The 24,564-nt window shown below is 36.8% G+C and overlaps 1 protein-coding gene across 1 annotated transcript in view; it reads left to right on the plus strand.

The window, feature by feature from the left end:
* Positions 1–24,564, plus strand: part of SPATA16 (spermatogenesis associated 16) — a 219,458-nt gene that overhangs the window by 153,819 nt on the left and 41,075 nt on the right. Inside the window, exons 5-7 of the mRNA XM_058556339.1 lie at positions 214–361; positions 21,644–21,790; positions 22,843–22,955. Of these exons, the coding sequence (XP_058412322.1) occupies positions 214–361; positions 21,644–21,790; positions 22,843–22,955 (408 nt within the window). The remainder of the gene's footprint in view (positions 1–213; positions 362–21,643; positions 21,791–22,842; positions 22,956–24,564) is intronic.

Consider the following 24,564-nt stretch of genomic DNA (forward strand, 5'->3'; position numbering starts at 1 on the left):
AACTTTCTTCGTTTAATTGGTTTTCTTAATATGAAATAGTATTTCCAGAACTAATTAAAATTTCATTCTAATGAATATTCAAGACCAAAATGTTATCTTCGCAGTACAGTATATAGATTTTTAAATCATCCATAAAGGTAATTATATTTTTTTACATTCTTAAAAAGTCATATATTGTTATTGATGCCAAATGGGTTGTTTGCTTCCTCTCAGGCCATGATTGAAGAAGCCATCACCAGAGCGGAATCTTTCTCAGTTATGTATACACCATTTGCAACAAAAATCAGAGCTGATAAAATGGAAAAAGTGAAAGAGGTTTTCACAAAAACTCATCCTGCATATGTGGAATATATCTATACAGGTAAAGTTCAATATCTTCAAGCTATCGGCTGGTACTTTATTTCCATTAAAACAAATACAGGGTCATTTCTGGTTTATTTGTTTATTGTTTCAGTTTTAGAGGTATGTTGTTCTAATCTGATAAATTGAAATGGGAAGTTATTTTAAGGTTTTAATTAGGGCTAGCTCCACGGGTCTAGCACAATATTCCTTGTGCCATCACGTTTCTATATTTTAAGAGGAGAATTTATTTAGAAACTCTAAGATTTTGAAAAATGAAGGAATAACCTGTGGAGAAATGGCGCCTTTCTCCATATCCTTTAGCAGTAAACTAGGTGATTACAATATTTTCCTGAAGACGGATTTTTTCCAGTTCTTGCTATTTCTACTTTTCTTCCTCCATCTGTTTCATGCCTTAAAGATCCCATCCAGATCCCCTCTTTCCTTATGGTCTTGAATCACTGGCATTCAAATGAGATCTCGATAGCCGAGCGTACATGGAGGACACAACACTGGTGTTATCCTTTGTTTTTCTTTTTGTCTTTGGAAGCCACTTACTTTTATTCATTCATTCAAAACTACTTTTACTATCCACTATGTGCCAAGTGTTATTCTGAATTAAGGCAAGGATTTTCTTGTACTAAATTAAGAGCCGTTCAACAATGACTACTACATTAAGCTAAATCTCTAAATGCACATACCTAATATCCATCCTCCTATGAAAGCTCCTTCATTCTTTTTTCCAGAACTTTGGGGCCAAGTCACTGATTTATATGATTAATAATGTACTCCGTTAGTGATCATTTTTAAGGTGCCAGCCATGCTACATTCATTTTTTCTTGTTATTCCCTAACTTATGAAGTGAGATGATTCTCATTTATAAACAAGAAAACAGCAACCAGAGAACATGAATTGCTTTTCCAAAGATGCCCAGCAAATCAGTGGTAGCAAGCCTTGGATTTGAACCCACGTCCTTGCTATTGAGCTACACCATTTCCATCTAACAGGAGCAGAGGTGTGATAGAAGCATTAAATTTAGGTCCTATGGAGTCCTTATTTTTCTCCACAATGCCTCAAGCTCATCAGAGGAAAGATATTAAATAAATCTAACTAGCCATGATTGAATAGTGAATCCCTGAGGAACAATGTGAATTTGAGGGCAGAGAAAGGGAAAAGAAGAAAGCACAATGCTTTCACCATTGATGCTGAGCATTAGTTTGAACATTTTGTAAGGAAGTATATGAGAATGTTTCAGAACTCGCATTTTTTGCTAATCGTTATAAATCATTTATTATTTTGTTGTGGATATCTTCAGGGGTTTTTTGGGGGGGGGCATGAGTAGCACACAAAAGTCATATCTATGTAGTGTCATAGAAAATTAATCAGATTCAGCTATTTCCATTTCTACGCCCAGATCCATTGGTAATGAAGAGAGATTCATTGAGGAGATCACCAGTTTACCAATTCCTTTACTGGTAGAATGAGTTTTGTTATATTTGAACTGCTTCACAGAGAAGTCATGAAGATTAATTAATACTTAGGAAGCACTGTTACCACTGAGAGTTTAAAAACAATAATAACATTAATGATCCAGATTCGTGTCTCATGTAACTCCATCAAACCTGTTATCAAGATGAATTATGATCTGTTGGCAAGACGATTCATGCTAAAGGATTTTATACTTTGGAAGAGAAGATAATTATAAGTTACTAATTATTGTTTCTATTATTTTATAATTACTAATTGCTCGAGCATGACAGTGCTGTATAAGAACATAGAGAGGAAAGACACAGCTTCTGGAGGGAGAAGGGAAGGTAGAGAATGTAGTCTAGAATTTTAAATTTCATTGGGACTGGTTACGTTCTTTGCTCTGTAGAACCTGTACTTTGGGCTAACAAGGCTGTTGCATTGATGACATTACTCACCTCAGTTGCAAAGGATTAAAGGGTCTTCACCAAAACCATTGCTGGAATGATGGTGAAACCACTGTTACTAACTGTCTGTGCATAGTCCTAGTGGTATGGCTTCTTTTCCCCCCAGCAATTCCAAGGTGAATGAGGGCACAAAGCATAGAAAGAGGGAAGGTCAGATGTTATCTTTAGCATCTGGATATCTCTAACAGGAGGTGCAGAGTGGTGATTAGGGCAGGCATCAGTAACCAAAGGCAGTAGCTAGAAAGTGAGTCACACAAAGAGAGATAAGGCCTAGAAGAGTAGCTACCTTGTTTTGTTGGCACTTCCTCAAAACCAGGATTCTCCTTTTATCCAACTTATAGATAGAATTTAAGAAGCTTCTATCCTGCCAAACATTTACTCAGTTATTTATTTCAATAAATAGTCATTCAGCAGGTGTGACTGAACAATCACACAGCAGATGTGTACAAACTGTTTTTACTTACACATATTGGTCTTTGGTCTGTCCAGAGCCAAAAAAATATAGTCTATCCCCTCCCAGGGGATTCAGTCCCATCCAATCATTTCTAAAATTTAGTCTCTCTTCAGTAACTATCTGATCAAATTCACCACTTCCTTCCCCTTTTCACAGGATTCTCCTCTCCCTCTGGTCTGGTTTCAACTTTCACAGAGCTCAGGCATACCCAATGTCCAAAGGGGTCAGTGGACGTGTGAAAAAAGAGTCCTCTTTCAACGTCTGGTACAGGCTGGTAGAGCTGCTGATTACGTGGCTAGTGAACTTGAGTTCAGCACTGTTGGCTTGAGCAGGACCTAATGGGCTCATTTATGTGACACATTAGGTGACCCAAGGGCACCTATATTAGTTGCCCATGCTGCCTCTTGGTGTAGATGCTTCTTTATATGTACGCCAACCACTCCTGTCACACAAGCTGGCCCAATCTATAGCCACTCTGAGATTCCCTCTCCCTGCCAGAATGCTGGCTCGTGAACTCAGTTGCCTTCTGGATCTTACTGTAGAAATCCCCTATACTCCACTGGAGACTGGAAGTAGTTTTAGCCCTCTCTCCAGCTTGCTATGTTATTCTACCATTTCTCTTCTCGCTTTCTCTATGCTCCAGAATTCCAAGATCATAAGGACAAGAAGAAGATCTACAATGGAGATGGATGCTTTGTTCATCTATTCATCTATTCATCAAATATTTATTGAGCACATATATTCCAGACACTATTCTAGGTAGTGCTAGAATATACCTGCTCCTAAGAAAGGATCTGACTTTAGTAATTTATACTTCAGGGTAAATATCAGACTATATTTTTCCTCTCTTCTAGAGAATATTTTCAATTAAAATCTAAGCTCTAATTGTGGAATGGAAGGCTGACTTTAATTAAAAGAATGATGGAGGAGAAAATAGATGAGGGAGCAGTCTGGAAATAGAAGTCCTTTCCACTGAAAGCGGCAAAGACTGTCTAGTTGTTTACTAAACTATTTTCTTTTCCCCTCATGCATGTAACTAGAATACAGTTAGTTACAATTAGGTGACGCTTGTGACTGAGTAATGGCCCATAGAATGTGGACAAAAATAATGCATGCCACTTCCAGGCCTAGCCCATAAAACCCTACCATGCAGAACTCTCTTTCCCAACCACTGACTGAGTGGATAAGACCATGGAACTAAAGAAGCCACAAGACAAGAAGCTTGGATCCCTGAGGACCATGTGGAAGGTCACACTGAATAACCATATGAGCAATAAACAAAATTCTCTTACTTTAGATTACCGAGATTTGGGGGTTCTTTGTTAAATCAGGTAGCTTTTCTCTAACTAATACACTGGTCTTACAGCATAAAAAGTAGACAGCTTCCTACTCCATCTACAATGTACAGAAATAAATTCATGCAAACTCAGTGACTGAATAAACACTCCTCTATATGCAATCATCTCCATCCCCAGAAATACTCAATTTGTGCCCATTCTCTTCTACCTCACACTCACTCATCCTTCCATGGACAACTGCGGGTGGTTGTTCTCATACACATGTGTTTGTACCCACCCACAGAAAGATAACATTTTAGGAGAGACACTGATGCCCCATGGGAGATAGAACACAATTTTGTAGTTTTCATTGCAGCAAGAGAAATTGAGGGCATAGGTAAGAATTTCTAAATTATAGAGGTCATCTAAATAAACAGTCAACAGATGAAGTTCATAAAATCTGCACCTTAAAGATCTTGGATAAGGAGTCTACCTATCAAAGTTTTGCTGGATAAGTAGTTATTATCATTAAAACTTGGAGACTAACACATTTAATTCTCCCAGCAGGTGCTGGCAGACAAACCTCCAACTCAGAAACTCTGCCCAACTCCAGGTCACCTTCATCAAGCCTAGATAGTATTGAGTTCATTACTCCTTGGTCACGTGACAGTGCTGTGAGCCCAGCAATAGCTGGCAGAGGTGGTGGTGATGAGCAGGAAGGCTATTCATGATAGAGATCCCCCAGGCAGTGTATTCTATCTAGCCAACCCCTAATTCACAGTCACCCTTGTCAGAGATTTCCACATGAAAAACAGATGCAAGGGGAAAAAATAATAAAAATAAATTCATTTTGAAATGCATGTAAATCTAAATATTTTTAATTTATTTATTGAATGGACCAACTAAATTAGTGATTTATTATGAGAAAAACCTACTTCACCCTCAGTGGCAGGCACTAGGACCATATTGCCCTTATAAATTCTACAAGACTGATGATGGGGGTTAAAGTTCAAATTGGCCTTGTAGGACAATCAGGTTTATACATCCTCAGGAACTGTGCATCTTTTGCTATTTTGGGAATATGGTAAGACCCACCAAAATCTTAAAGCCGTATTATAATAGAGCTGTAGTGTATTATGTTTCATGGAGAAAAAATTACTGAATTTTTAGCAGTGTAGCTATCCATTTTTCTTATTTAAGGAAAAATTCAGTTTGATTCATGCAGAGTAGTCAGGGTATATAAAACAAATAATAATTCACCAGCCCCAGAATTATTATGTTTTCATTTATAAAGATTTTTCTTGAGATTTTTATTCATATATTCCAATGAAATAATGCAATTCTGTATAGTTCTTATTCTTGCATGGTTGTATTTTAATAATAATAAAGTAATACAATAAGCATATCCTGTCTCCTCTTGATGAAAATATCAAGATTTATTTGCTAAATAAATAAATATTGGGTAATGGATCTATGCTTAGTAATGTTTAATAGAAAAGTTTTCTGGATCAGATATCAATTACTTTAACACTTAGGTGAATAGAGTCGTATTTTGTCTTTCCAATGCAATTTAACTCCCAAGAGTAAATATGCATGTTCAGGGGAATAATATATTGTTTTAAAATAGACCTTTAAAAATTGCTTTTCACTAGAATTTATAACCTTGTTCTTGTTCAGTCATCATTTACCAGTAAGGATAATACATTCTTATGCTCTCTAAAACATGAAGTTAAAATTCCTCATTTTCTTCTTTCTACTTTAAAATAAGAAAAATATTATAATTTTATCATGATCGAGAGTTTTCAAGATCAAACTATTTTCCTCTTTGTAACCCACTTTCTCAAACGGAAAAGTTTATAGAATTAAAGGCCTACATCCCCAAGATTATCACGAAAGTGTTACAGTCAGGTTGGTTATCAAGATGATAAATCACCTCAAATTTGTACCACAGAATTCTTGTTAGAAGCAGAATCATTCTCAAAGTAAAGAAATCCGTCATAGATGGGGCTAAAGTCTCTGTTCTTGAAATATTAAAATCTTGGTCTTCCCAACGGGCAGCGTGGTGTTCTGGCCTGTTCTATCTAAGGAAAGTAAACACTTCTCAGCAAGCAGTTCTCTTCTCCTTTGCAGTAGCAGGTTACAGCACTGTTTGCCTCTGGCCTCCATCCTCTACTGTCTCTCACCTTCTTTGACTGCATTTCTCCTGGACCTCCCTGGAACTATAATGCATCCTGCTTAGTATATTTTCTTATGGGATCTGACTAAAGACAGACGGGGCTGTAGTTAAAGAATTACCAGTTAATAATCCAAAAATAATTGGAAGTAATGTAAATTTTTACTGCTGCTTCTCAAGAAAAACCAGTGGGTTGGGGCAAGGTGGAACAGTTGGAATGGGATACGTGGCACAAAGCAGGTATTATAGGTTTATAGGTTTTGTATCCATAACGCTCAGCAAAACCTTGCCCCCCCCCCCCACACACACACACACGCACGCACTTACATGGCAGCTCCCCTCCAAGTCTCCTTTCCCACTCTAAGCTCTCCAGATACACTCCGCAAGTTTATTCCCTCATAAATAGACAGATTAGTCCCTTTCCAGTATCAATTTTGGTAGCCTTACTGGTTTCTCAGGTTCTTATCTATCACCAGTTACCACAGTCTGTATGAAAAAGCTCCATAGCCATTTTAAAACAGACAGAGCTCATCTTAGCAGGTAAGGGAGTAGCTAGGTAGATACTCATGTTATGGCTTTATTTTTCCTGAAACGCTTACTTATGCTGTCTAATCTAGCCAATCTGTAATGTTATAGCTAATCATTAGACACTGCCATCTAATAAATCATGCAGCTGAGCATTAAAATCCTTGAAGATGGAGCTCCCAATCATATAAAACAATGTCTCTACTTTCTCAATTTTAATTTCTACAAGTCATTTTTGTGGAGAATTAGAAATTTCTGTTTTGTAGTGTTATCCTTCTTTTTAGTTGTTTAGTTTTAGATATTCAACATTCCAGTCCTATTTATTTCTGCTTTGCTATGTAGCTCACAGTAAACTTACATCTTATAGACAGGAGTGTTTCTTGATGCCCTTGGGGTCCACAGATAATCCTGCATTTCACACCTAAAATAGAGCCCCATCCAAGCCATTTGTATTTTTTTCCTTTTATTTATTCTTAAAAACATTTTGATTGTGAAATATCACACATATATAAAAATGCATGAAACAAATGCACAGCTTAACTAATTATTACAGAATAAACATCTAGTCAAAAAACAAAACATTGCCCGCTCTCCAGATATCCTCAACTGGCCCGTTCCCAATCCCAAACCACTCCCTACCTGCTACCAAGGTAACTACTCTCCTGAGTCTTAGAACAGTGACTTCCTTACCTTTCCCCTCAGTGTTGTCACCTAACTATGCATTCCTAAACTCTAAATTTTAATTGACCTGCTTTGAAACATTATAAATATGAAATCATGGAGTAGATATTCTTTTGTATCTGGCTTCTTTTGCTCAATATTTTGTTTATGAAATTCATCCATGTTGCAAAAAGCATTAGTTGGTTCATTTTTATTGCTATATAGTATTCCATTATATGAACAGTCCAGAATTTATATATTTATCCCACTGGTGATGAACATTGGGGTTGTTTCCAGTTTGTGGCTATTACAAATAATGCTATTATGAACATTCTTGTATATGTTTTCTATTGCAATATATCTAGGAATAGAATTGTTGAGTCATATGGTATATATATTTTGCCTACACTTGTTATTTTCTGTTTTATTTTGTTTCATTTTTACTAGCAATCGTAATGGGTGAGAAGTAGTATCTTATTGTGGTTTTCATTTGCATTTCCTTAATGATTAGTGATGTTGAGCATCTTTTCATGTGCTTATTGGTTATTCGCATATCTTCTTTGGAGAAATGGTTATTCAAATCCTCTCCCTTTTTTTTTTTTTTTTTTTTTTTGTGAGGAGATCAGCCCTGTGCTAACATCTGCCAATCTATCCTGGGCTAACATCCGTGCCCATCTTCCTCCACTTTATATGGGACACTGCCACAGCATGGCCTGACAAGCGGTGCGTCAGTGTGCACCCAGGATCCGAACCGGCGAACCCCGGGCCTCCACAGCAGAGCACACGCACTTAACTACCTGCGCCACTGGGCCGGCCCCCCCTCCCATTTTTTAATCAAGTTGTTTTGTTGTTGTTGTTGCTGAGTTGTAGGAATTCTTTATATATTCTGGACATGAACTCCCCATCAGATATATGATTTGCAAATATTTTCTCCATTTCATAGGTTGCCTTCTCACTCTGTTCATAGTGTCCTGTGATGCAGAAAAGTTTTAAATTTTGATGATGTCTAATTTATCTATTTTTTTTTGTCCTTTTAGTATCCTATTCAAGAAATCATTGCCAAATCCAAAGTCATGAAGTGTTTCCCCTTATATTCTTCTAAAAATTTTTTAATTTTAGCTCTTACATTAAAGCGTTTGGTTCACTTTTGAGTTAATTTTTGTATATGTGTAGAGTAAGGGTCCAATTCCATTCTTTTATATGTGAATATCCAGTTTTCCCAGCATCTTTTGTTGTTCAGAATGTCCTTTCTCCATTGAATGGTCTTGACGCCCTTTGTGAAAAATCATTTGACCTATATATGCAAGGGTTGATTTCTGGGTTTTCTATTCTATTCCATTGGTCTGTATGTCTGTCGTTATGCTAGTACCATTACTGTTTTGATTACTGTAGCTTTGTAGTAAGTTTTGAAATCACAAAGTGTGACGCTTCCAACTTTGTACTTGTTCACAATTATTTTGGCTCTTCAGGGTCCATCGATATTCTATATGAATTTTAGGATGGGCTTTTCAATTTCTGCAAAAAAACTGTGTTGGGATTTTGACAGGAATTGAATTTGTGGATTGCTTTGGTATTATTGACATCTTAATATTGAATCTTCCAATCCATGGACACAGGATGTCTTTCCCTCTATTTGTCTCTTCTTTCATTGCTTTCAGCAACACTTTATAAATTTCAGTGTACAAGTTTTTCACTTGCTTGGTTAAGTTTATTCCTGAGTATTTTATTCTTTTTGATGTTGTTTTCTTAATTTCTAATGTTTATCATTCTTGTACATACCTTTGTGCTTTTACTATATACATATATGGATATACATATATGTATTTTTAAAAGATGTATAGAATTGTCCTCCAAGTTTTTTGAAATTCATATAAATGCTATTTTTACTATTTGCATATTCCTACACATTTCTTTTATTGAATATTATACTTATAAGATTCATCTACGTTTATATGATAAGCTCTCATTCATTTATCTTCAATGTTTGTGTGATTTGCCAAAATTTATATATGAAATCTAATGTTACTGGTCATTAAAGTTGTTTCCCATAGATTCTTTTTTTTTTTTTTTTTTGTGAGGAAGATCAGCCCTGTGCTAACATCTGCCAATCCTCCCTGGGCTAACATCCGTGCCCATCTTCCTCCACTTTATATGGGACGCCGACACAGCATGGCTTGGCAAGTGGTGCATCGGTGCACGCCCAGGATCCGAATCGGCGAACCTCGGGCCGCTGCAGCGGAGCACGCGCACTTAACCACTTGCACCACCGGGCCGGCCCCATCCCATATATTCTTATTACAAACAAGAGTGGTATGAATATTTTTGTATGGTCTTCTTGTGCACATGTGCAAGAGATTCTCTGAAGCATATACTAAGGAGTAGAATTAATCCCTGTGTCATAAAGCATAAGCATCTTCAACTTGTTAGACGTTGCCAAATTGCTTACCAAGGTGGTTTTATTGTTTCACCATCCAAATACGAGTGTACCAGATTGCCTATTGATATATATCATTATCAATCTAGTACTGTCAGACTTTTAAAAATTTTGCCAATCAGTGAGTGGGAAATGGTATCTCACATTTTTTAAATACGTATTTCCCTGATTATTAATCAAGTTGAACATCTTGTCATGTCATTCATTGACCTATGTTACATTTCTTGAAAAGATATATAGAATTGTTCTCAAAATTTTTCAAATTCATAAAAATGATGTTTTTACCATTTATATATACCTGTAAGTTGCATGTTCATATCCTTGGCTCATTTAGTTTTCTGAATAATTTTACTATTGATTTATTGGAGTATTTTATATCTTATCCCAATAAGAGGCTTGTCTTTTCTATGGTGTCTTTTGATGAACTAAAGTTTAAATTTCAATGTCATTTTATAAAATTTTAATGATTTGTGGCTTCATGTATTGTTTAAGAATCCATCCCTACTCAAGTACATAAAGATATTTATTCTTTATTTTTCAAGTTTCTATTGTTCTGACTAGGACCACAACACAGTCTTGAACAGAGGAAGTGATAGTGGGCATTCAAATGTTGTTCTAGATTTTAAAGCAAAAGATTTTTTTCTTTTGCTGAGGAAGATTTGCCCTGAGCTAACATCCGCTGCCAATCTTCCTCTTTTTGTATGTGAGTCGCTGCCACAGCATGGCCGCTGACAGATGAGTAGTGTAGGTCCATGCCCAGGAACTGAACCTGGGCCACCAAAGCAGGGTGCACTGAACTTAACCACTAGGCCACTGAGGCTGGCCCTAAAGCAAAAACCTTTTCAGTTTCACCATTAAATACAATGTTTACTGTAGGTTTTTGAAAAATATTCTTTATCAGTTTGAGGAAGTCTCCATCTATTTATATTATGCTAAATGTTTTAGCATTATTGATCATCTCTGTTTTATCTTTATTTTTATTTCATTACTTTCTGATCTTATATTTATTATTTCCATTATTTCACATTTTGAGTGCTTGTTCTGTTATCACCTAGTTTCCTTCATTGGATTCTGAGCCCATAAATTTTTTTTCTTTTTTTTTCGTGAGGAAGACCAGCCTGAGCTAACATCTGATGCCAATCCTCCTCTTTTTGCTGAGGAAGATTGGCCCTGGACTAACATCCGTACCCATCTTCCTCTACTTTATATGGGACGCCCCCACAGCATGGCTTGACAAGAGGTGCATCTGTGCACGCCCCGGGCCCAAACCTGCGAACCCTGGGCCACGGCAGCAGAGCACACACACTTAGCCACTATGCCACCGGGCCAGCCCCTGAGCTCATTAATTTTTAACTTTTTCCCTTTTTTTAGTAGAGATTATAAATTTCTCTCTAAGAATGATTTTGGTTATATCCCACAAATTTGGAAAAACAACATTTCATTATATTTTATCTTAAAATATTTTCTAAGCTCTAATATGAAATCTTCTTTGAGCCATGGCTGACTTAAATATGCTGTTCTTAATGCCTAGCCTAGATGTAAAGAAATGTTTAGCTATCTTTGTTATTGATTTGTTGTTGTTGTTGTTGAAGATTAGCCCCTGAGCTAACATCTAATTGCCAATCCTCCTCCTTTTGCTGAAAAGATTGGCCCTGGGCTAACATCCGTGCCTGTCTGCCTCTGCTTTACATGTGGGACGCCTGCCACAGCATGGCTTGATAAGTGATGCCTATGTAGGTCTGCGCCTGGGATCCCAACCTGCGAACCCCAGGCCACCGAAGCAGAGTGCACGAACTTAACTGCTGTGCTATCGGGCTGGCCCCTATTATTGATTTTTAACCTAATTGGATCATTTTCAAAACTGTAATCTATATTACAATTCCTGAAGTTGTTAAGGCTTGGTTTATAGACTAATATATGGCTTATGTTAATATATGGTTTCACTAATATTTCATTTATGCTTGAGAAGATGTATTTTTCTCATTGCCAGATGCAGGGTTTTTAATGTGTTCATTAGCTCAAGCTTGAAAATTAACCATATCTTCTGGATATGCTACAAATTTTTTGTCTCCTTCATCTATCAATATACAGAAAAAATGTTAAAATAATCCCGAATGGTGCTTGATTTGTCAATTTATCTTGATAATTTTGCCAATTTTTATGTTTTAAGTTTTGGCTTAAAAGTGCGTACACTTAAGGTTGTTAAACTTCCCTTATGAATTGTATGTTATCATTATGTAATTATGCTCTTTGGCCTTAACAATGTTTTTTATATTAAAATATATTTTGTCTGATATTAATATAAAAACACTAGTTTTATTCTGACTGGTATTTTTCTGGTGTTTATTTTCACATCCTTTTACTTTCAACATTTTGTGCCTTTACATTTAAATATTCTCTTAAAAATAACACATGGCTGAACTTTTTATTTATTTATTTACTTGTTTATTTAGTCAATCTGTCTTTTAAAAATTCCTGATTTCCTTGAGTTTTTTAGCCAATACACAAGTTCTTCAAACACAGAACTGTTGTCTGTTTTGTTCACTGATATATCCCGTTGAGTTAAATAGTGCCTGGCACATGGTCAAAGTGCTAAATCAATCTTTGTTGATTAAGTTTATTTCTACCATGTTATGGGCTTTTATTCCATGGGTTTTTCCCCACTCCTAACTTGCCTTCTTTTATACTATTAAAGGGTTTTTTTCCTTCGTCTTTCCTTTCTACAGGTTTGCAAGTTACAAATTATGCTTCTAGTTTTAAGAATTACCTTTGACATTTTGCCACACATAGACAGCTTAACAGAATTGAAATTTAATAATTATCTTTACTGAACAAGATACGAGTCTTAGAATACTTTAACTAAAATTACCTCCTTAATGTATAAATCCCATATTTTTATTCCAACTTGATTTTTTCCCTTATTCCTCAAATTAGTTATTATAGTCATAATTGTTTTTACATAATCAATATTTATCTATAGTTATCTTATATACATGTCTACCAATTTTTTCTTACATTTCAGTCCTTTTGGGTTTCATTTCCTTCTTTCTAAAGTACATCCTCTAGAAGTGCTTACAGTGAGGGTTTCTTGGTAGTAAACTCTTCATTTTTGATTGTCTAAAATATCTCTAATTCACCATGCTCACCCTGGATGATATAGTTCAGCTAGGTATAAAATTCCAAACTGAAAAAGTAGCACTTTGAAGATATTATTTTACTATCTTCTGACTTGTATCATTGCTGTTGAGAAGTTAGATCTCTTTCCTTTGTATATAATCTTCTTTTATTTCTGGTGCCTTTAAGATTACATCTTTGTTTGATGTTCTACAGTTTAACTAAGATGTATTTAGTTGTAAATTTTTTTTTCTTAACCCGCTTAGAAGTCATTGGGCTTCATAATCTAAGGAATCATGTCTTTCAGAAATTCAGAAAAATTGTTATCTATTTCTTTTTTAACACTCCAGTCCTTAATTCTTGCTATTCTTTCTTTAAGAATTTTAACTCGACATTTGTTACTTTTCCTCATTCTATCCTCCATATCACTGAGGCTGTGTGTTACATTTTCTATCTCTTTGTCTGTCTGTGCCGTCCATTTTACTTCTCCCATTTTTTTAACAACCATCTAAAAATTTTCAGCCTTCTGACTCGAGCCCCTTGACACTCCCCTTGTTTCATTCCTATCAATTTTTGCTTTATTCACCCCATTTCTTAATAAACATTAAAAAATTTCCACTCTGCTGGGATGAGGCCCTTGACTCTCTCCTCTGTCTCTCCCTGCTCTCTTGTTAATTATTCTAATGCTGTGGAAAAATAATAATAATGATATAGATCAAGAAAAATTATCCTAAACATTTATTATTTTTTGTTATTATCTCATATATTTAAATCTACTTATCAGCAATAGTATCATAATGTTATCATAATAATGACATCACCAAGATGTCTTCAATTTTGTTATCTTTGTACTAGCTGTAAAAATTAGTAATTCCTAATCCTCAAACTGTTGTTTCTTAAATAAAAAAAGCATTCCCAGATAGTCAACTTGAAGAGGTTTATGATTGTCTTTCTTCTCAGCTAGAATATTTTAAAGGTTCCTTCGTATTTGTAGATATACTGAACTACTAGCTAAATCTTTCTGTCAGAAATCTTTGGTTTCAAGTGGTAGGAATCATAACTCAAACTGATTTCAGTACATCTAAGTTTTAAAGGGGGAGAGGGAAGCATGAAATACGTTGATTTATATAAACGAAAGAGCCACACATAAGACTGCCTTTAAGTACAGCTGGAGTCAACAGCTCATTCACTACTCTATTTTCTGCAGTCAGCTTTATTCTCAAGTTCTATCTGGTATTCCACTATCTGTATCATACCCTCAAGTGCTAGGATCTTGAGTAATAGCAAAATGCTCAAATGTCGTTATTGATCTCAAATCGCACTGTCTCAAGGAAGAGTGAATGCCTCTTCCACAGAATTCCTGGGACTTACTCTTTCTCATTGGCCCAAATTACATTATATGCTTATGACTGAACCAAAACTGAGGTCAAAGTAATGGCATGGATTGATTGGCCTAAGTCAATTAATTCTCACTTTTAGAGCAGGTAGAGACTGAGATAATTCTCCAAGGGAATAAAAGGGGAGAAGGGAATGCAATAAGAATTCTAAGTGAAATGAAAGTGAACTATGCATAAAAATCCTGGGGAATTATTTGTTTTTCAAAGTTTATAGATGGGTTATAAGAGGAAACTTAAATATACAAAGGTTGGTTTTGGAAAAGTAGATCAGCAGCCTGAAGTGAAAATTAGAAATCTTAGGAATAGAAACTATTTTTTTCCATTTCCACTTGCATCTATAGTTCTGAAATTATAATGAAGGTCAAAGAGAACATATACTTATTATACAAAGATTCATTTTACATGTAGCTTTCTCATACATCAAATGCAAAAATCAAAATATGCTATCTATGTTTTTAGAAGTAGAAACTGTTTTATTATTTATGGGGGGCAATAAGGATAACTTAGCTGAAAAGTTGCTGCCTTTTGCTATTTTCTTGCTGATGTGAATTTGTGGATAACTTCCAAGAGAGAAGTATTGACATTAAAAAGAGTACAAGATAAAACTCAGAAAATGATTGGGAAAGAAGTAATGACAAAGTGTTGGCATTATGAAGGTATGGTAGAAGCTAAACTCTGAAACTGATCAGTAAAAAGAAGTCATATAAAACTGACATGGTCCCATCTCACACTGAACAATTGGGACATTTAGAAACGAGATTTTGCTCTAACCCAAAATGTCAGAACATTTTTTTGTGGACAAAGGGCAGAGAAATGACATAGACAACAGAAAATAGACAAGGAAATGAAACTTAAAGAAAGGTGTTGCTAGAAGACTAACAAATTTGCATATTTCTTAAGGAGTTTTAAAGTTTCTATGACGTTTCTTTTTAAAAAATTGCTTTGAAAAATTCACTAACAATCTGTTGGCTGTGCTTATGATGAGGTGTCCAACAGAAAATACTGATGATGATGGCCTCTATGTTTTGTACTTTACTTCCAGAGAGCTCACATTTTATTTTACAGATATTTAACTTCATAACAAGTAAAGCTATTCCTCATATATATAGATGAGTCTGCTGATCTACAATCAATATTTCATGTTTTTGCAAATGCTTTTCTGGTGCTGCTGATAGTTTCACTAAGTCAGACTCTCTCTATTAATCCAATCTTCTTTTTGATTAAGAGTCCATATTTCCCAGAGAACAAGCTGCAGCAAGGGTACAAGCTGAATATGAAACTCATTTTTCCATCCAGGCAAAGCTGCTGTGTTCATTTGAGCAGCAACTCCCCTGAGTTATCTGATACAGATTATTTTACTCGCTCACCCTTTGTAAGTTGAACAGAAACCCTCAGGTTTGGGTAAAATAAAGAACAAAGACTGTATGATATTCTTTTCTAAGTTTAGTGACAAAGAAATAAATCATATCTCAGAAACTTTAAACATTTCATCAGTTTTGATTTTTTTGAAGTTCTATTCTTATTTGGACCATTCAAAATTCAGGATTTGGAAAAGTTTGTTTTTAGATTCAATTCAGGTATTGATTGAGTGCCTACTCGATGCTTGGGGCATGAACATAACTTGAAACTGTGATCTTCAAGAGGATTGAAACTTGTTGGAGAGATAAGATAGACCCCCGTGAAACATGAGGAGATTCACTGTCAAGTGAATGGTATAGATTTCTTTAAGAGTTTGAAGGGAGTTACTGAAATATTCAGGAAAATCTTCACGGACAAGGTGGAACTTAAATTAGCTACATCTGGAGGGATAGTGATCGACTGAATAAAGGAAAATTGAGGAGAATAGGTGTTTCTGGGTGGAAAAGCACAAAGAAAAGTTGAGGCAGGATAAACACAAGCTGGTACAACTTATTGAAATCAGCAGAGCTGATGACAAAAGTTTGCACTGGAGAAGACATAGGCATTAGGTATAGACTGTGAAACAGATGCACACGGTTAAGAGCCTTGAATACCAGGAAAGAAGTCACCATAGTTCCTGAACAAGGATGTGACAATGACAAAGGCGATGTTCCAGAAATATTCATTGGGTGGTGGTGTGGAGATATATTGGCATGAAATGATACCAATGGCCATGAGGCTGGTTGGGAAACTTTTTCTCTAATCCAGATGTTACGTGATCAGAAATTTGAACAGGGTGGTAGCAATGATAATGCAAAGGAGTTAATATGAGATGTATTACAATGGGCAGATTTAATTAGTTTTTGAGACTCACTAAATGTCAGAGAATAAGAGGAAAGAAGAGTCAACAATAGCTTCAAAATTTTAAGCCAGAATAATTGAGTGAATAATGGCTATCCTTATAATATATTGCTGAAAAGCAGGTAAGAGGGAAGTTGTAGAGATTATAAAAATCACTTTTGAGGAATATATTTGCTATATTTGAGGTAACTTTTTAATGATAAGCAAATAGCAGTGTCCCAGTAGGTATATGGAAATGCTGTGTTTGAATTTGGTGAAAATTTTCAGATGAGATTATAGCTTTGATTCCCCAATCTTTTGGTTAGAAGCAATAGCCAAAGCCGCAAGAATAGAGAAATCCCCCAAGAGTGCATGTATAAAGAACATATCAGTGAGCCAGAGATAGCTTCCAGGAGCACTGAATGAGAAGAGGGGAGGAGAAAGAGAGAAAGAGAAACCAGTATATATGTTTGTGTGTAGGAGAGGGGGAGACACAGAGACACAGACAGAGAGGGAGAGATAGAGAAGAGACTGTCATTGAACTCCAAGGAGGTGACTTTAAGGAGGAGAAGGTCAAAGAACATGAATAACTTGACCTGAAAACTGGTCAGTTCCAGCCTTCTGTGGTACAATAAAAGGTTCTTGATAAAGGGCAAACTTTATCCTCTTTTGCTGAGAGTTAGATGTCTGTCATTTGGGGAAAAAAGAATTGAAAGATTATGCTTCTGCAAGAAATTTAATCTGCATAATCTATCTTTGATATTCTTATTTTTGGTGAGGGAGATTGGCCCTGAGCTAACATCTGTTGCCAATCCTCCTCTTTTTGCTGAGGAAGATTGACCCTGAGCTAACATCCGTGTCCATCTTCCTCTATTTTATATATGGGACGCCACCACAGCACGGCTTTATGAGCAGTGCCTCGGTCTGCACCCAGGATCTGAACCTGCAAACCCCAGGCCACAGAAGCAGAGCCCACGAACTTAACCACTATGCCACCAGGCTGGCCCCTCATTGATATTCTTTTTTAAAGCATCTACTTCCCTAATGGTAAAAATTTGGAACTGTATCATACCTGTAAACTGAGTTTTTAATAATAAATTCAGTCATAGTCTGAATATCTCCAATATCGCCAATGATCTCAAATTGTAAAGGAATGCACTAAGGGATTTATTTCTCTCAAGTTTTCTTCTGACATCACAGGAGCATAGACATTTTTAATCAACTCCACTTTCCTACCAAAGGACAATATTCTGGTTAACATTCATATCCATCAGAGGCATAGGGCTTTTCGGACGTAGGTAGAGGTTTATGAGCATAAAATTGAGAACAATTAGCACTCAAATTAATGTTACATGAGATTCAACATCTGGTAAGTGTGTTGTCATTTGGGGTCATAGACCACCTGCTGTGCTAAATGTTCATATAACTGCAATTTACTCTGCATACAAATGGAATAAAAATGATACATTATAAAATATTTTTTCTCAATTTAACAGGATGTATATAGGGGCCTCTCACATTTTAAAACTTCAACTAGAAGTTAATAATGGATTGAACTCTCACAGGATGAAACATATAGGATCAAAAGGAACAGAAAATACTTATATTTTTGCAAGCATATTTTATAATAAATTAGGTACAGGGCTAACATTAGTTTCTCTAGTGCATCAAATCACTACCACTATTAGTATGGATCTCCTCTTTATCCACCAAACATTTAAGAGCAAGAAGAGGTCAACCTCTCAAAGTCTTTGTGTTATTTATACAATAGAGCCCTCAAACGTCTGGCTGCTTCTGGCAATAGGGCTGCACCAGAAAATGACAAATCTCAAGATGCCTCCTGCAACTCACTACTGACACCAGCCCATGCACAGCTTGCCCCAATCTGTTCTGAACTTCAGGCCTCAGGGCCCTCCAAGATCACTTCAGGGTAGGCCTTAGCATCTTAGAGGTGTCCTGAAAGGAACCCTTTCTGAGCTGGAAGCAGGTGCTGACAGGGTCTTCAGGTACCTGGGATCCAGAAGCTTCTATGTCAACAAGCTAGAAACACTCTGGGTCTGTGTGGAGGTCAGAGCAGCCATAAAGTCTACACACCCATTGAGGGGGCCTCTGGACATCTAGAGTTACCCAGGAAGCCAAGGACCTCCCATAGGACAGCCCCAGACATCATTACCAGCATGGCCAGGAAGCCCTGGGGCCTTCTAAGCTGGGGAGCAAAATGAGAGTAAAGAGCAAACCATAGCCAGGGAACATATACCTTCTCCTGCCCTCGATCCCCAGAATATGCCAATTCTTGAAAATGCTAACATCTTATAGAGTGCTAAAGTATGACCAGAATCAAAAGAAATGTGATGACCATATATCAGGAAGGTGAGCTAGTGTCCATTTTATTTTTACTTAGTTGCCTTTTCACATGATCGGCTATTCACAACTGCAGTAAAACTGGTAAACTCTTCCCTTATTCTATAGAGCAAGAGAGTATTAGGTTGGAAGCAGAGGGTGTATCCATGATTATCTGCAGCAGATTTCAAAAGCAAAGAAACTTCCTGCACTTTTGAAAGTGAAATGCAAAAATCACACTTTTACCCTTTTTATAGAAACGAGCCATCCTTTAAAAAAGGAATAGTTTGTAATTCAAATCCCCACTGAAGCATCTAATTCTGCAATCTACATGTTAAGGTGCCTGAAAGTTACTCTAGACCTTTGCTATACTTTTCTGGACAGAGAGTAAGAAGTGTTCTATCTAGAACTGTGTCTGTTAAAACCATGTATTTATTGACATTGGTGTGCTTCTGTAACATGCTTCCCGTTGATTTCAGAGTGATGCCATGGTCATGGCTAAACTGATAGTCTTGAGAGTTAACCTTTTGCTTTGATGTCCAGCTGCCTGGCTCTCAGTTCTGGCCCCTACGTTTGCTCACTGTGTGATCTTGGGCAAGTTTGTAACCTCTATTTTTTTTTCGTGAGGAGGACTAGCACTGAGCTAACATGCATGCCCACCTTCCTCTACTCTATATGGGACGCTGCCACAGCATGGCTTAACAAGCGGTGCGAACCTGCGAACCCCGGGCCGCCGAAGCGGAGCACAAGCACTTAACAACTTGCCCACCAGGCCGGCCCCAAGTCTGTAACCTCTTAAAGCTTCAGTTTTGTCATCTGTACAGTGGGCATAATAATATGTGGTTGTTGAATGAAAAAGATAATCCTGAAAAGTGTATGCCACAGAAGTGCCCGATAAACATTAGCCCTCAATAATATTAAGGGGTTACTTGCTCCTGAGTCACCAAAGAAAGACTAAAGCATGTTTAGTATACTTTTGTTCCATGTTTGTGTTTAAAAGATATTTTGTGATAGTTTAATTTTTTCAGTAATCAACATATACATTAACTCTCTGACAGGCATATGCTATTACTTAACTAAAATGTGCCAAATATCTTACTGCAGTATTTTCCAGACTGTGCTTTGAAAAATTGGGACTCTGTGGAGGGGTTCAAGACAGCTATTGCATGTGGGGTGTAGAATGGGGTACAGTGATGAGGATGGGTGGCCAGTGTTCCAGGCTTCAAACAAAATGGCTCTACTTTTATCGGCTTTAAATATTGGGCTTCTCAGTAAATTTTAGTTTGAACAAAGGGTTCTGCAGCTTAAAAGGGGAGGAGGGAGGTGGGAGGGTGGATTAAAACACTTGTGGTTTACTATGTCTGTTGTTTATTAAAGATTATTACAGATAAATAATGAAGGCTGTATTTGAACCATTACAATTTGAGTTCTGATTCTACATTAAAAATTGACCTTTAACTAAATCATATAATTCAAGGGTATTTGGAATATCATCTTTTTCCCTTTCTGGCGGTGTTAAGTAGGAGGGCTCATTAAACCCTCTGTTCATCATCCTTCATTTGAGAAGTCTATTACAATAAACCATAGCGTTATTACTCAGAATGGAAATGAATTAAGTGAATCAGGCTTCCACGACCCCGTGGCTGATATTTGTCCCTATCCCAAAAGTAAGCCAGAGCCGGGGAAACCTGCCACAGAGTGCAGTGGTTAGGCCTGTGTCTCTGGAGTCAGACTGCCTGGGTGTGAATCTCACCTTGCCCACTTACAGCCTGTGCTCTTGGGCAAGTCACTTCCCATCTATGTACCTCAACTTCCCGTGTGTAAAATGGGAACAATAGCACCAATTTTGTTAGGTTATCGCAAGGATTTAAAAAGACAATACACCCAAAATACTTAGAACAAGGTAAGGTAGAAAATAAGTACTCGGTAAACATTAGCTCTTAAGAACTATGTTTGTTTTAGAACCATTTTCATGACACTTGAATTATTTCCAAGTCTAATTTAAAAAGTCTGTATGTTTATCATTTCAGATTTCCTTCTACAGTTATAGGATGGATGGTAACTAAATTAATTAGCATTATATTTTAATTCTCACTTGGTAATCTTTCTCTTTGCTTTTATGTAACATTATTTCCTTAAATCTCATACTATGAATGGAAAAATCAAATTCTACTGAAAAGAGTCAGACAGAAAAATACTAAGCCTGAAAGCTCATCCTGAATTTTCTATTATTTTGAATATGGAGAAAAAGGACTGCATAAGCTAACCATATTTTATTACTATGCTTTGTGTATGTTTACATTTTAAGAAAAATATAAACTATGAAATATGATTTTGATATATCTATTTGACCTTTTTTGTGTGTGTGTGAGGAAGATCAGCCCTGAGCTAACATCTGATGCCAATCCTCCTCTTTTTTCTGAGGAAGACTGGCCCTGAGCTAACATCTGTGCCTATCTTCCTCTACTTTGTATGGGACGCCGCCACAGCATGGCTTGACAAGCGGTGCGTCAGTGCGCGCCCGGGATCCAAACCGGCGAACCCAGGGCGGCTGCAGCGGAGCGCACGCACTCAACCGCTTGCGCCACTGGGCCGGCCCCTCAATTTGACCTTTTGATGTACATAATTTTAGTTTGTATATTTAATGTTTGTATTTGTCATTTTTTTGCAAGTACAATTCCTGAAATCCAGAAAAAAAATACCCTGAAAACAATAAAAGGATCACAAAGCCTTTAGTTCTTTTTCTGTCATATTTCAGATCTTCAAGGACTCCATATGTTGCCTCAGACAGTTGACTGGTCATCTTTTCCTCCCCAACAATACCTCTTGACTCTTGGGTTCAAAAACAAAGAAGACGGGAAATTTTTGGAAAAAATATCAAGTAGGAAGCTGCCAACATTTACAGGTAAATCGCCTGGATTATTATTATCTTGCAATACTGCTATAAGGCAGAAATTGTGCATTGTTCATCAGTCTTGTTCATCACAATATAGTAGGATGTGGGCCCCCCAAAATGTTTGTTGGGTTATAATTAACTCCTTCCAATCTTCTTTGTGGGTTAGTTAACAATACTGGGACTCAGGTTCCCCCAACACCGCACACAGTCCTAGAATGCCCACCCCACTCACTCCAACCACCTCAGCCCAACCGCACTATCACCAATGCCTAATCATAGGGCACTTAAAGAATACAAGCTTTTGTCATCATCAATTAGCAAGTGTAGGATAAAATTATGCAACAAAACTATTATATGAAATCAGAAATATAGCCAATGACAACTTTAAACCACTTGGATTATCTCCCATCGTATTAATATCTGTTCCACTCTTTTCTTATGTAATTAACCAAAAGCTTAGATCTCCTGAAGAGTATTACAGTTAAATGGTGTTCAGTAATTCTAGCTGAAACTTTCAAAAATCAAGAAAATATTCACATGGAGTTGAAGTCTCAGACTTGTGGGCTAAATTCATGACCAGGTTGAATTTATTCCTTCAGCTCTACCCACATAATTAGGGATTTGGGTTTTGTCTGGCACTGTATCCTCTGAGGCTTATCTCAACTTCGAGCTACATTCAAAGTCAATGGGATCTGCACACTTGAATAACACCTGGGAGGAACAAGACAAGAATCAGACACATTTATGACAACACTTTTTCACAACTCAGGAAAAACATACTCTGCAGAGGGAAGTGAATTGTTATAGGCTGTCTCTTAGATCTCTCAATCAGGAAACACAACAAAATGAATAAATGATAGTCTCTAAAGGGCAATGTCTCCTCTGCCTTTCTCCTCATAGATCTTTCATTGTTATACATGTGGGCTAGGGATGGGACTAGTTCCTATACCAAAGATTTCATATCTGTTAACATTGAGATCTGTTTATAGCTTGCCAAAGAAAGCATTTTGAAATGGAAGCCTGGAAAAAATAGTAAAAAAGTTTATTGTTACAATTTTTAGAACATAAAACTCCCTTCAGTCTGCTGACCAGAGAAGACACAGTGCGACACATGGAAACAATGGGGAAGCGAATCTTGCCAATATTGGATTTTATTAGAAGCAGCCAATTGAATGTAGGTGTATGAGTTTTTTATATTTGTCCGATGTACAAATTTTAGACAATTCTATAAGTATGGAAAGTTTGTGGTGCAAATATTGCAAATATTGGAGGACTTTAGAAACTATCAGGGGCCGGCCCCGTGGCTTAGCGGTTATGTGCGCGTGCTCCACTACTGGCAGCCCGGGTTCGGATCCCAGGCGCACACCAACGCACCGCCCCTCTGGCCATGCTGAGGCAGCGTCCAACGTACAACAACTAGAAGGATGTGCAACTATGACATACAACTATCTTCTGGGTCTTTGGGGGAAAAAAACGAGGAGGATTGGCAATAGATGTTAGCTCAGAGCTGGTCTTCCTCAGCAAAAAGAGGAAGATTAGCACGGATGTTAGCTCAGGGCTGATCTTCCTCAAAAAAAAAAAAAAAAGAAACTATCAGTAAATCTCATTTGCAAAATCAAGCAAAGTTTAGCTAATTATTTTATTCCTTTTGTGTTTTAAAACATATTACAATGCTACACTTTGCAATTTCCAGCATTTATTAGGCTAGTGTCTCTTTAAAGGGCCTTTTCTTTGGGCCTTCCTGATATCTAATTCAAGGTTGCAGTGAATCTCTCATTTTGAATCAATAATTAAATTTTAGCAAACACAACGTTTTCCCTATTTCATATATTGGGCTATTGCATATAACCATCTCTTTACCTGTACAAGAATTCAGAGCTTTTCAAGCTAGGGCCTCTGCACCACACTGGTAAATTGGAAGCTACTCTAAACATTGGTAATTGATCTTTGTATACCCTTAAGGTAAATTATCTAATCCCTTTCTCAGATCCAGGGAAAATATGCCCTTTCTACTTTTCAGTCTTAAAAAGCCCAGAATAAGACCTGAATTATGCTGTGCTATTTTACAAAATTTAAGCCATTGTACTGAAAATACATAAAAGTAACTTCTCATTAACAGGCTATAAAGGCTACAGATTCCCCTCTTTTAATATTTTTCAAAAGCCCCGTTAAGCTGGAAATTTTAAAGAATTTTCTTTTTGTGGCTTTTGTATTACATCATTGTTTTGATGCTCTTACCTTGCAAGGAGAACCAAGAGGGTCATCACAGACAGCAACTTAACATCTGCTTAGCAGTTTATCTGCTCAATAACATTATTCAGCATTTTAGAAAAGCTATGAAACTTCTAATATGTTTGCATGATTTGTAATTCTATGCACTACAAATATAATAGCGTATTTTTACTAATATTCTGACCACATAATTTCCCCCACACACACAACTGTGTTCTATTTAATTCTCTCCCCTATATGTCTATTAATAAGAAATCCACCTCTGTCTTAGTCATCTCAGGCTGTCATAACAAAATACCATAGCCTGGATGGCTTAAACAAGAGAAATTTATTTTAAGATCAGGTTGCCAGCATGAGCAGGTTCTGAAGAAGGCCCTCTTCCTGGCTTGCAGTCAGCCACCCTTTTGCTGGGTCCTCACATGGCAGAGAGCAAGCTCTCTGGTGTCTCTTCTTATAAGAGCACTAATCCCATCCAGAGGGCCCCACCCTCATGACCTCATCTAACCCTAATTATCTCCCCAAAGGCCCCATCTCCAAATATATCACATTGT

This window comes from Diceros bicornis, chromosome 15 (genome assembly GCF_020826845.1).
Source record: "Diceros bicornis minor isolate mBicDic1 chromosome 15, mDicBic1.mat.cur, whole genome shotgun sequence".
NCBI classification, from domain to species: Eukaryota; Metazoa; Chordata; class Mammalia; order Perissodactyla; family Rhinocerotidae; genus Diceros; species Diceros bicornis.